This window comes from Panthera uncia, assembly GCF_023721935.1.
Source record: "Panthera uncia isolate 11264 chromosome A3 unlocalized genomic scaffold, Puncia_PCG_1.0 HiC_scaffold_11, whole genome shotgun sequence".
Classification (NCBI taxonomy): domain Eukaryota; kingdom Metazoa; phylum Chordata; class Mammalia; order Carnivora; family Felidae; genus Panthera; species Panthera uncia.
Genome location: NW_026057578.1, coordinates 47,492,027 through 47,504,043, shown reverse-complemented (window position 1 = coordinate 47,504,043; position 12,017 = coordinate 47,492,027). Strand labels below are relative to the sequence as shown.

At 47.3% G+C, this 12,017-nt stretch overlaps 1 protein-coding gene across 4 annotated transcripts; it reads left to right on the top strand.

Annotated features, from left to right (window-relative positions):
• Positions 1-5,425: 5,425 nt before the first annotated feature.
• On the top strand, positions 5,426-11,790 carry LOC125936873 (cystatin-9-like). 4 transcript variants are annotated; one of them, XR_007462159.1, is made up of 4 exons: positions 5,443-5,739; positions 7,479-7,598; positions 8,483-8,652; positions 11,504-11,590. XR_007462159.1 is itself a non-coding variant. In XM_049651230.1 (3 exons), the coding sequence occupies exons 1-3, from the start codon at positions 5,500-5,502 to the stop codon at positions 11,591-11,593; spliced, it is 444 nt and encodes a 147-aa protein (XP_049507187.1). In that variant the 5' UTR covers positions 5,426-5,499; the 3' UTR covers positions 11,594-11,790. The 4 variants fall into 4 exon arrangements, 2 of the variants coding, with proteins under 2 accessions (XP_049507187.1, XP_049507186.1); XR_007462160.1 differs by lacking the exon at positions 11,504-11,590 and adding an exon at positions 10,490-10,577; XM_049651230.1 differs by lacking the exons at positions 7,479-7,598; positions 8,483-8,652 and adding an exon at positions 10,490-10,603 and having other exon boundaries at positions 5,426-5,739; positions 11,504-11,790.
• The last annotated feature ends 227 nt before the right edge of the window (positions 11,791-12,017 follow it).

Sequence of the window (12,017 nt, the reverse complement as noted above, 5' to 3'; positions counted from 1 at the left end):
AAAAAAAAAAAAAAAAAAAAAAAAAAACGTTGAAAAAAAAAAAAACTAAAAATAGAACTATCTCAAGACCCAGCAATTGCACTACTAGGCATTTATCCACGGGATACAGGTGTAATGTTTTGAAGGGACACATGCACCCCCATGTTTATAGCAGCACTATCAACAATAGCCAAAGTATGAAAAGAGCCCAAATGTCCATCAATTGATGAATGGGTAAAGAAGATGTGTGTGTGTGTATACACACACACACACACACACACACACACACAATGAAGTATTACTCGGCAAACAAAAAGAATGAAATCTTGCCATTTGCAACTACGTGGATGGAACTGGAGGGTATTACGCTAAGTGAAATTAGTCAGAGAAAGACAAAAATCATATGATTTCACTCATATGAGGACTTTAAGAGACAAAACAGATGAACATAAGGGAAGGAAAACAAAAATAATATAAAAACAGGGAGGGGACAAAACAGAAGAGACTCATAAATATGGAGAACAAACAGGGTTGCTGGAGGGGTTGTGGGAGGGGGGATGGGCTAAATGGGTAAGGGGCATTAAGGAATCTACTCCTGAAATCATTGTTTCACTATGTGCGAACTAATTATGATATAAATTTTTAAAAATTAAAAATAAAATTTAAAAAAGATGTGGCATATATATACAATGGAATATTACTCAGCAATCAAAAAGAATGAAATCTTGTCATTTGCATCAATGTGAATGGAACTAGAGCATTTCACTTATGCTAAGCGAAATCAGAGAAGGACAAATGTCATATGACTTCACTCATATGTGGAATTTAAGATACAAAACAGATGAACATAAGGGAAGGGAAGCAAAAATAATATAAAAACATGGAGGAGGACAAAACATAAGAGACTCATAAACACAGAGAACAAACTGAGAGTTGCTGGAGGAGTTTTGGGTGGGGGAATGGGATAAATGGTCAAGGGGCATTAAGGAGGACAGTTAACTGTTGGGACGAGCACTGGGGTTATATGTAGGGGAGGAACCACTGGACTCTACTCCTGAAATAATTATTGCACTATATGCTAACTAACTTGGATATAAATTTTGAAAAAATGAAAAAAGTAAATAAAAAATTTTCTTTTTATGTCAAAAAAGAAAAAAAAGGCCCATGAGTATTCCTAACACAACTGGTTAGGAAGTGTGGCCTCCAACCAACAGTCATAGGGACAGATCTCTTAGAAGTAGATCATCCAGCCCAGTCAAGTCTTTAGGTGACAACAACCCCTGCTGTCATCTCATCTCAACCATAGCATCATGAAACTCTGGGCAAGATGTACCAGCTAAGTCACACTTGAATTTCTGACCCACAGACATTGAAATGATAATTAAGGTTGATTTAACCAAGAAAAAGAATGTGTGTGTGTGTGTGTGTGTGTGTGTGTGTGTATAAAATGACGTGAAAGATAGATAATTGACAGATGATAGATAGATGATAGATAGATAGAGATATATAATGATGATGATAGATAGATAGATAGATAGACACACAGACCTGGTTGAAACTAAAATGCAAAGCCCCCTCTCCCCACTAGTTAGGAAAGTTGCTTCTTTGGAGCCCACAACAATTGACTTTTTTCCCTTGGGTACTCCTTCTGTTGCCTGATGTCCTTGCATGATCCGATCCTGTGCCTCAGCCTCCGCAGCATGCTGAGATGAGATCTAGGGACAACCTGAGTCTCATCCTCCCATCCTTAATCCAGCAAGAAAGAGGGTCTCCACTGTTCAAAAGCCAAACTGAAATATCAATGTGTCCTCTTTTTGTTTCTTCTACAACAGTCAAACTCTTTTGTGAGCTAAAGACAAGAATTGTTATTAACCACATTGTAATATGATGGTCAATGAGTCTAATATGATGGTCAATGAGTCTATTGGGGCAACGGCAGGAAAGACTTGAGACAGGCCACCTTGATTTCATTGTGAACCTTTTAAATCCTAGTACCATCTGAGCAACGAATCACCCTGCAGCTACAGTCCCCATGCCACACACACACACCATACCTCAGTCTTGGAACAAGCACTTAAGACTAGATTTTAAATACTTCCTTGGGATATTGTTGTTTCCGTGTCAATAATGAGATGGTGGACAGAACCACTTTTATGCCCTTGACTCTTTTTGTCATGAGATTATTCTACAGAGATGTTCTAGAATGGAATATCTTACCAGCAGAGAGATGATCCTCACTGATCATTTTGAAATCAATGCCATAGAAATAATCATCTTAAAACAGAGAATGACAATGTTTGAATGACCTAAGAATGGACATTTATACAGACATATCCTAAGAGAGGGGCAATATGCAACCCTGACTGTGGGGAATTTGCCTAAAAATCACTGGAGCCCAACGCTTGATGGAAATGGCCCCAGCTCAGGCAGGAACACTCAGGGAGCTCACTGCAGAGGGGCATTACTAATTTAGCACACTGGGAGGCCTGCCTCACATTTGCTGGAAGTGGACAGTGCGTGAAAGCAATAATCTGAAGGAAATGCTGTTTTAGACTATACACTTGCCCATGTAAGGGTCAGAGCTAATGCCACCTCCAGTGATGCCTCACCGGCTGTGGGCATCTGCCAACGCAACAGCCTGGCTCTGTGCCCTGGACTCATAGGCTGTGGGGACAGGCTTTGTTCCCAAGCTTCACCAACGGGGGCTAGAAATTGGTCCCGCACAATGATAACAGCCAGAACACTGGGCAACCTTGGAAGGCAAGACATATCTGGACATGAACACCTGACACTATGTGTTGGTAGGGGCAATTTCCATTCCCTGGAACCACCTGAAAGCCAAGATTTCTGACAAACATTCTCAGGAATGAATTCCCAGGCCTGTAGTCGGGAATCATGTGGGACATTAGAAGAGCATACCTATGTTGGTTATCAAAAGCTCAGCTCTGTGGTCTCTTCTGCACCAGCCAGGGGACACTGGACACTACTCTCGGCATTCCCACGGTGTCAGACTCTGGACACATCCTAGGTAAAATAAATACAGGACTGCACACAAAGTAGCAATGAAGTGGTGAATAGCTGCCTAGCCTTCCCCCTTAGGTAACAAAGAAAGGAGGAAGAATGCTAGAGCAGGGGAATATGGACTGTCTGGTAATGTACATAAGGACCTACTCCAGCTGTCTGAAGTCCCTGCCATGTGTGTGAGACTCACCAAAGCTCTCCACATCTCTGAGGAAAATAAGAATACCTCCATGACGTGGAAACATATATGGCAGCATCAGGTATATTGCAGTTTTAAAAAATATAAAGGTGTAGGGTAACTCTGAAGGGGAAAATAGCACCAAGCAACCTATATCAAGGCTGGAGGGGCTTCCAGGATGGATAAACAGGTACAGAGTATTCCTAGAAAGGTCAGTGATTGAGATTTGGACTTATCAGAGGGTAAAGCAATTGCTTACTGTCTGGAGAAGCCAATGTAGATAGAATCATCATCAATATGACTTGGGAAAAATTTTTTTCAAGAACAATTACAGGGGACATTTACAAAATGTGTATTCAAAATTCTGAATAAGTTAAACAATATAAAATAAGCAATTGAACATCTGGAAAATTTGCTTACAAAGAAAGAATAATCAGGTATAACAATAAAAACAGTAAAACCTTGGATTCCGAGTAACTTGTTCTGCAAGTGTTCTGCAACCTGAGCAAACATTTCTAATAAATTTTAACTTGATAAACAAGTGATGTCTTGTCATACAAGTACTATGTGATGCCAAACATCACATGATCACAACTGAGCCAATGGTTCTTGAAATTCACTGTGATATACAAGTGCTTTCTATTACAAGCATCACTCCAAAATGAATTATGCTCGCAAACCAAGGTTTTACTACATAAAAAAGAAATATTTGGCACAACACTTATCACAATAGCTGACTATAGAAAAAAAATATGAATCAGTCAATTCATGGGCATTGTTTAATGTGAGAATGAGTTTTGAGAGGCCTCATCCTGGGAAGGACGCCAGCTCTGAGGGCCTCTGTGCATGAGAACAGGCTGCCAGCTTCAAAGCAGCCTTTTTTCCATCCATAGGGCCATATGGTCACTGAGGCCTGGGGGTCTGAAATCTTACAGCAGGCAAGGAGTGGCAACCCCTTCCCTGATCCACTGCAGCCTCTACAAACCAGCCTCAGCTTGGGCCCATGCCCTACACTTGGGTGACTTATTGTGATTCAGCGGCATCCTCTCCAGGGACTCACTCAGAACTGTGCTCCCCAAAATGTGGTCCAGGACCAGGACCAGCAGCATCCCCCAGGAGCAGGTGAAGATGCAAACTCTCCAGCCTTGCCAGACTTGACTGGGTCAGAATCCTGAGTGAGGAAAAGGTCCAGGGTCCTGGGTGTCCACAGGCCTTCAGGGCATTCTGGTCCCCCTGAGTTCACAAGTAGCTGCAGACATGTGCTGAAGCCTTTCACAGGCACAGAGCTGAAGCCTTGTTTGGAAAGATGTGTTCTTTAGTTCTTCCAGGGCCTCATTTGCTATTCCAGATGGAGGCTGTGAGGGTCTTTCTCTAGAACCCAGACTGCACACAAGAGATTGTGTCCACTGAACCCTGAGAACCAAGGCCACTAGAGGGCACCTATGCTCACCTACTGGTCACAGCTCAGCTATCTCGAAGCTCACTGGCTTTGCTCTGGGTCTGTCTCTTACTCCACCCTCCCTCCCCTAGAGCAAATTCCTACAAAGGGATCTATAGGCCCAGGGTGTGTCAAGGGTCACCCTGCTGCAACACCTTTGGAGAGAGGACTCTTACATCATCCAGCCAGGCCCCCAGGCTGAGCACATGGCTGAGAAGTGCAAAGGGAGATGCAGTGAGCTCAGCTGGAACCTCCTGCTTCTGGGATCTCAAACTCCCATAGCCTGGCATAATCCCAGGAGTCAATGAGCCTTATCTGCTCTCCTGCTCAAGGTGGGCTGAGAAGCTGAGGAGGGACACAGACACATGGACCCATCAAGACCTCCATGGTCTTTCCTTCACAGGATACCCATTTTCTCTGGACAGGATGCCTTCTGTCTCCCCCAAAGCTAACTCTTGGCAACTAACTCAACCTTTTGGCTCTGTCCTTGTTTCAGTGGCTCTTGTTCTACTGTTTTGCCCTGGGATCACCTTCCACTTCTACCTCTTGCTCTTGTGTCCTTGTTTCAGCCTGTGATTCTGGGGCATACAAATGAAGTCCCTCTCCAGTGAGGTGCTGAGGGAGAGGTTGTCTGGAAATCAGCTACAGGGGACCCCTCCCTCTCACTGCTGGTTCTTTTCAAACCACCCTGCCTGAGCTTGCCCCCCTCTCTAGACAGGAGGCAATTATGCAGCTTGGGATGGGGGAGTCAGGGTGACATGTGGGAAGGGACAGGGTATAATAGCAGAGAGGAGATCCAGAGGGAGGAGTTGCTCTGAAGCTGATATACTGGACCAATGCCCAAGGAGGCTCAGTGGGAGCCTGAGCTAGAAGGACAAAGGCCATGGGTGTCCAAGTATCTGTAGTCATTCCAAACTGGCGGTGCCGGTGGGCTCTGCCCTGGGCCATGCTGCTGCTTCTCTTAGGTTCTGAGTTCCTGGAAGAAGTAGAGAGTGAAGATGAAAAACCTACGATGAGCTACTTACTTGCAACTGTGGAATATGCCATACACATATTCAACCTGCAGAGCAACGATACAAATGCCTACAGGCTGGTGCGCATCTTAAAGCCCAGGAGAGAGCAGGTATGTACCACATCTTCTGGCCTAATTACCAGCACTTGCTATGAAGTCAGTATCAGAGGTGCAGTCAGGGGTCCTATCTAGGGATATTGTTCACCATCTGAAGTCCGTAATACAGCAAAAATACAAACACCACAGTTAGTTACAGTTTTATGAAAGAAACAATTTAAAAATGCAAACACCCAGCTCAATGTATACCACATGTAAGATGTTTTCCTCTTCATCATTTTTAGAAGTTACTTATTGATGATCAAAATATGGACTATGGAATGGTAGTCCTATGAAATGATCCTGAGTAAGGCAAAGACCAAGACAGAAAGGAGGAGAAGGAGACAGATTGAGAAATGCAGAGGAGACATAATGAAGAAATATTCTAAGAAAACATATGCAAACAGGAACAGAGAACAGACACCAAGAGAGGAGGGAGTGGGGATGGAGGATCCAGGGAGAAAGGATTCTTCCTCTTCCAGAGCAGCCACTGTGACCTCAGGGCCTCTTCTCTGCACTCCTCCCATACTCTTCCTAGACCATGGTTCTCAATCCTGGAGTACTGTTCTTATAATGGAGAGTCTACAGAATGCAGCCAAGAATGCCATTTTCACAGGGGCTCTAACAGGAACAGGTCTGGTTGTGTGTATGAAGGGGTTTGGGGTGTGTAAGTGTGGGTGTGAGTGTCTCAGTGAATTTGAGTGCAAGTGTATATGTGTGTTAGTATTAATTTTTGAGTGAGTGTGTGACTTTTTGTGTGTGTAGGTATGAGTGTGAGTGAGTGTGGGTTAGTGTGTGGTATGTCTGTGAGTGTGAACATACAGCAAGTGTATGTAAGTATGTATGTCTGTGAGAGAATTGTGTGTGTACATTGGGAGCCCAGGACCTTCCTCTCTCTCCCTCTGGACCTCTGCCCTGAGAGCCTGAGGGAAGGGCAGTGGGAGCTCCACCCTGCATGAGCTCCACCCTCTGTGGACACTGCAATGCCAGCTTCCAGCTGGGTCTGCCACCCAAGCTCTCTCAGGCTGGGCTCTCTCTACTGTGGGTTTCCTAGATCTGCACTTGCACTCAGTTTGGGAGTTGGGGGAAATGGAGAGTGGAGTGGGGGTTATGGGATGGAATGAAGCATAATAGAGTGGAGAAGAGATAAAAAAAAAATCAGAATGTACTTTGTATTAGAACAAGAGGTATCCAGAAGCCATGTTCATGTGCGTGTGTGTGTGTGTGTGTTATGTGTGTGTGTGTGCGTGTGTGCTCACACATGTGTCTGTACATGTGAGTGTTCTGGCAGCATTGCAGGGCATTTTCCTATTGCCAGGCAGGTGACAGGTGTGACAATGGGGCTGTAGATGCGCCTCCCACTCTGGGGCTGTTACTCAGCAAACTCTTACAGAGACAACACCCTGCCAGGCCCTGGGCACCTGTGCCCAAGGGGTGCTGTTGTAGCTTTAGAAGCATGCTGGACGTCAGGCTCGGTCTCCTTGGGGTATTTGGGGACATGGGGCAGTGGGTGTGATGTATTAATGCTGAATGACTCAGCTGGCATTTCCCCCTGGCCTGAATATCAACCACAGGCCTCTTTGCTCTGAATTCCCCAAGCTTGGCCTTACCCCCAGCAAGCTGACACAGCCCCAAAGGAAGCTCCTTAGTGGAGGAGTGTTTGGGGCTGTCTCTACACTGCATGGATCTACAGTCGCAGTTGCTCAAGGGTACCATGAGGTGGGTTCTCATGTTAATGTCCATGTCTGTAACAGTTCAAGGAGGACAGCACATTGGCATTCTCTTTTGAGCTTCAGCTTAGAAGAACAAGATGTGGGAAATTTGATGAAGACATTGACAACTGTCCCTTTCAAGCAAGTTCAGAGAAGAACAATGTAAGACACACAGCAGGTCCTTTGGGTTACACAGCTGAGGATGCAGCATGGAGCTGAGGGGAGGTGGTGAAGATGACAGTGCCATTCCTTGAGACACAGAGGAGTGAGGGAGCTTCAGGCCTTGTCACACCCATGGCTGGTGCTGCAGTTGGAGCCAGCTGGGAAAGCCAGCCCCAAGATCCACTTGTAGGTCCCTAGCCATTCTGGGAACTGATTCTGAATACTCACCCCATGCTAGCTGCCTGTCCCCAAAGCCACAGTGGTATCAGATTGCTCCTGGTCACGAGGATTCAGGTCTCCTGGGAAGGCCATAGGATATCCCTTCTCTGGTCTTTATTGACCTCCTTTTTCTAAATAATTCATGGGGAGCATATTGAGATGGGCAACATGACCTTTGCCAAAATGGCTTTCTCAGGTCCCACTGAGAAAAGAATCAATGGCATGGGGATTGAGGAGGGACCCATGACCCTCCTTCCCATGCCTTGACCAGGTTCCACTGACTTATCAGCTGCAGCTCCAGGGGAAATGGTCAAGGTGAACCCCAGCTCTGGGATATACCTCACCTGGAGTGATGGGCTCTTCTGAGCTAGCACCCCCTGGGAGAGAGCACCCCAATGCTCTACTAAGGGTCTGGGTTACACTGGGTCAGCCTAAATGTCCCCTGGAGACCACTGGCCTAAAGATGAGAAAATGACACAGGAGTCCCTGAGATCAGGACAAGGGCCCAGGTCCAGAACAGGCAAGGGGATGCACCTGAGGGCCACAGCCTGCCCCACAGCTGCTCATCCTGTGATGTGTGATTGGGATGTGTGCTGTGTTTAATGCTGAAGCTACTATTTCTAACCACTCTCCACTCACCTTCCATCCCTGTGCTTGACCCTCAGATCATCACCTGCTTTTTCACCATCGCCAGTGAGCCCTGGTTAACACTGTTTGAACTCTGGAACAAGACCTGCTTGGATGGCTTCCACAAATGAGAGTCCAGCCCATCTAGCTCTGGCTGCTCTCCTCTGGGACACCAGTGATGTCCTGTGGGTGGCCTTTCAGTGGTTGAGTAGGTCCAAGTTTTGTTCTCTTTATTTGTAAATATCTGGTATCTCCTATTGGGGCATTGTGAAAATTCCTCATTACTTCATATAGAAAAATCATTAAACATTAGCATTCCAAGAAGCTTTGTGTGGCATGGTTCCAGAAGGATGGGACGAGCAAGTGAAGAAATCATCCAGCAGGGAAACATCATAGTCCCAATTGTGTGAGTTCTCTTCCCTCTAGGACCTCTGCTTTAGTAAGTCATTAGTCTTATTATCATTGTCTCAATGTTGCTTTTAAAGCTCCATAGAGAATGTGAACACATATTACAATGTTGTCTTTCAGTGAGACTGTATCTACACACACACAGGCAAGGATCGGATTCGGTCCTCAAGGCCATGGATGCCTCCCACCCCCACACAGATTTTCCTCTAGTGCCAGTGCAGCTGGTGACCTCAGGACTTGACACTCCATACTCCACATCAATATCTTCTTCCACCCCTAGCTTTGGTTAGCAAGGCTTTCTCTGTACCAGTGGCACTTCACCAGCAGAGGACACACATCTCAATGGGGAAAGATAAGGACTATGGACAGCACTTCACCCCCAGGAAAAGCTTCAGTGGGGAAGGGCTTAGGGTCCCAACCTCAGACTGGCAGCCAGAGATGAGAACCACAGGGTTCTCACACACTTCAGCAGGACAAAACTCGTGGCTGCTCAGTGACTCATAAAACAGCCACATTAACTTTCTCCCTCCTCTGCTTCCCTTCCTCTCTGTGTCCCCCGTCATCACTTCCTAAATGCACTACTTGCCCCAGAAAGTCTTCATTGCAGGGTCTCCCTGGGGACTTACAGCAGACATGTATGCTACAGGGCTCATCCTCTACAGCAGACATCTTCAGGGCTCATCCTCTACAGAGACCTGGATGGACCTCCCAGGAATGTATGATTCTAGGCTGAGCCACAGGGAGCCACTGCAGCGTCCACAGAGGCTGGAGCTCATGCAGGGTGGAGCTCCTACTGCCCTTCCCTCTGGCCCTCAGGGAAAAGGTCCAGAGAGAGATAGAGGAAAGTCCTGGGCCCCCAATGTGCACACACACACTCATTCACAGACATACACACTCACACACGCTGCAGTGCCAGCTCCCGGCTGGGTCTGCCACCCAAGCTCTCTCAGGCTGCACCTCTGCTGTGGGTTTCCCAGATCTGCACTTGCACTGAGTTTGGGTATTGTGGAAAATGGAAGGTGGAGGGAGGGTATGGGATGGAATGAAGCAGAATAGAGTGGAGAGGAGTAGAGAGAATTCCAGCAGCGCTTTGTAATAAGACAAGAAGTATCCAGAAGCCATGTTCATGTGTGGGTGTGTGCACGCCTACATGGGAGTATTCCATCAGCACTGCAGGGCCTTTTCCTATTGTTTGGCAGGTGGCAGGTGTGACAATGGGGCTGTAGATGAGTCTCCCACTCTGGGACTGATGTTACTCAACAAACTCTACAGAGCCAACACCAACCTAGACACTGGGCACTGGGCACCTGTGCCCCAGGAGTGCTGCTGCAGCTTCAGAGGCATACTGGATGTCAGGCCGGGTCTCCCAGGGGCATCTAGGGACTTGGAGCTCCAGGGTGTGATGTATTAATGGTGTATGACTCAGATGGCGTCTCCCCCTGGCCTGAATACCAATCACAGGCCTCTTTGCTGTGAATTCCCCAAGCTTGGCCTTACCCCCAGCAAGTTGACCCAGCCCCAGAGGCATCTCCCTAGTGGGGGAGTGTTTGAGCTCTCCCTACACTGCATGGATCTACACTAGCAGCTGCTCAACAGAACCGTGGTGGGTTGGCATCTAATGTCTCCATGTACCACAGATAGAAGAGAGCTTGGCCTTCTCCATGGAGCTGGAGCTTTGCAGAACCAAATGTGGGAAATTTGATGATGACATTGACAACTGTCCCTTCCAAGAAAGCCCAGAGCTGAACAATGTAAGACACACAGAAGACCCCTTGTGTTACATAGCTGACGTTACAGCTTGGGGCAGGGGGGGAGGGGGAGTAGATAACAGTGCCATTCCTTGGGACACAAAGGAGTGAGGGAGAAACCGGCCCTGTCACACTCATGGCTGGTGCTGCAGTAGGAATGAGCCAGGCAGGCCAGGCCCAGGGTCCACTGGTAGGCCCCTAGCCAATGTCATAACTGACTCTGTCCACTCACCTCATTCTAGCACCTGTCCCACGGGCCATAGTGGGGTCAGGTTGCTCCTGGCCACAAGGGTCCATGTCTCCTGGGGCTGAGACAGGAAGTCCCTTCTCTGAGCTTTATCCATCTCCCTCTCCTGCCTTCAGGAGAGGGGCATGTCAGGATGGGCTACATCACCTGGCCTGTTGTGGCTATTTCTGAGGTTCTCTTGTCTCTGCCGAGTGCATGAGGGTGTGAGGGTTGAGGAGAATCCCACACTCCTCCCTCCCATGCCCTGACCTGCATCCCACTGATCTATCAGCTGCTGCTCCAGGGGAAAAGTTCAAGGTGAACCCCAGCTCGGGGACATGACCACATGGTACAAGGGGCTACTCTGACATAGCATCCCCTGGGAGAGAGCACCCTAATGCTCTACTAGGGGCCTGGGTCACACTGCATCCACCTGAGTGTTCCCCTGACGTCCACTTGTCTAAGGATGAGAACATGGTACAGGAGCCCTTGAGGTCAGGACAAGGCCCCAGGCACAAAACAGACAGGGCTCAGGCAGAGATGCACCTGAGGTCCACAGCCTGCATCCCCAGATGCTCATCTCAGGAGGTGTGGTTGGGATGTGTGCTGTGTTGAGAGCTAGAGTCTCTGTTTTCCACCACTCTCCATTCACCTTCCACCTGTGCTTGATCCCTCAGACTTTCAACGGCTTCTTCACCATTGCCACTATACCCTGGGAAACCACCTTCAAACACCTGTACAATGTTTGCTTCGAGGGCTTCCATTGAGTGCTGCTATACCCTGCCTGACTGTGGCTGTTCTGGATCCAGTTGCTCCTTATAGGTGTCTCTTCAGTGGCTGTGCAACACCAGCTCTGTTTGTTTTCTAGCAAGTGCCTGGATCTCACTTCCAGCCATTATGGAAATTCCTCATTGTCCATTTTTTTCATATAGAATAGATTATTAAAAATCAGCATTTCAAGAAGCTTTGTGTGTCAGGGTTCCAGAAGGAGGGGATGAGCAAGTGAAGGAATCATCCATCAGGGAAACCTCATGGTCCCAAGTGTGTGAGTTTTCTTCCCTCTACGACCTCTGGGCCAGTTCCAGGTGGCACAATCTAGAAGCACAAGTGCTTCTGAGCTGCTGTTCTGGGCTCATGGGGGATGACCTACATCTCCAGATGTGCAATGACCATGACTCTGAAGGCAACCCA

Bases quoted from the DNA above. Each gene is read 5' to 3' on its own strand.
- LOC125936873 (XM_049651229.1), top strand. From the start codon at position 5,500: ATGGGTGTCCAAGTATCTGTAGTCATTCCAAACTGGCGGTGCCGGTGG. The intron at 5,740-7,478 runs GTATGTACCACA...TGTCTGTAACAG, and splicing joins TAAAGCCCAGGAGAGAGCAG to TTCAAGGAGGACAGCACATT. The intron at 7,599-8,482 runs GTAAGACACACA...CTTGACCCTCAG, and splicing joins CAAGTTCAGAGAAGAACAAT to ATCATCACCTGCTTTTTCAC.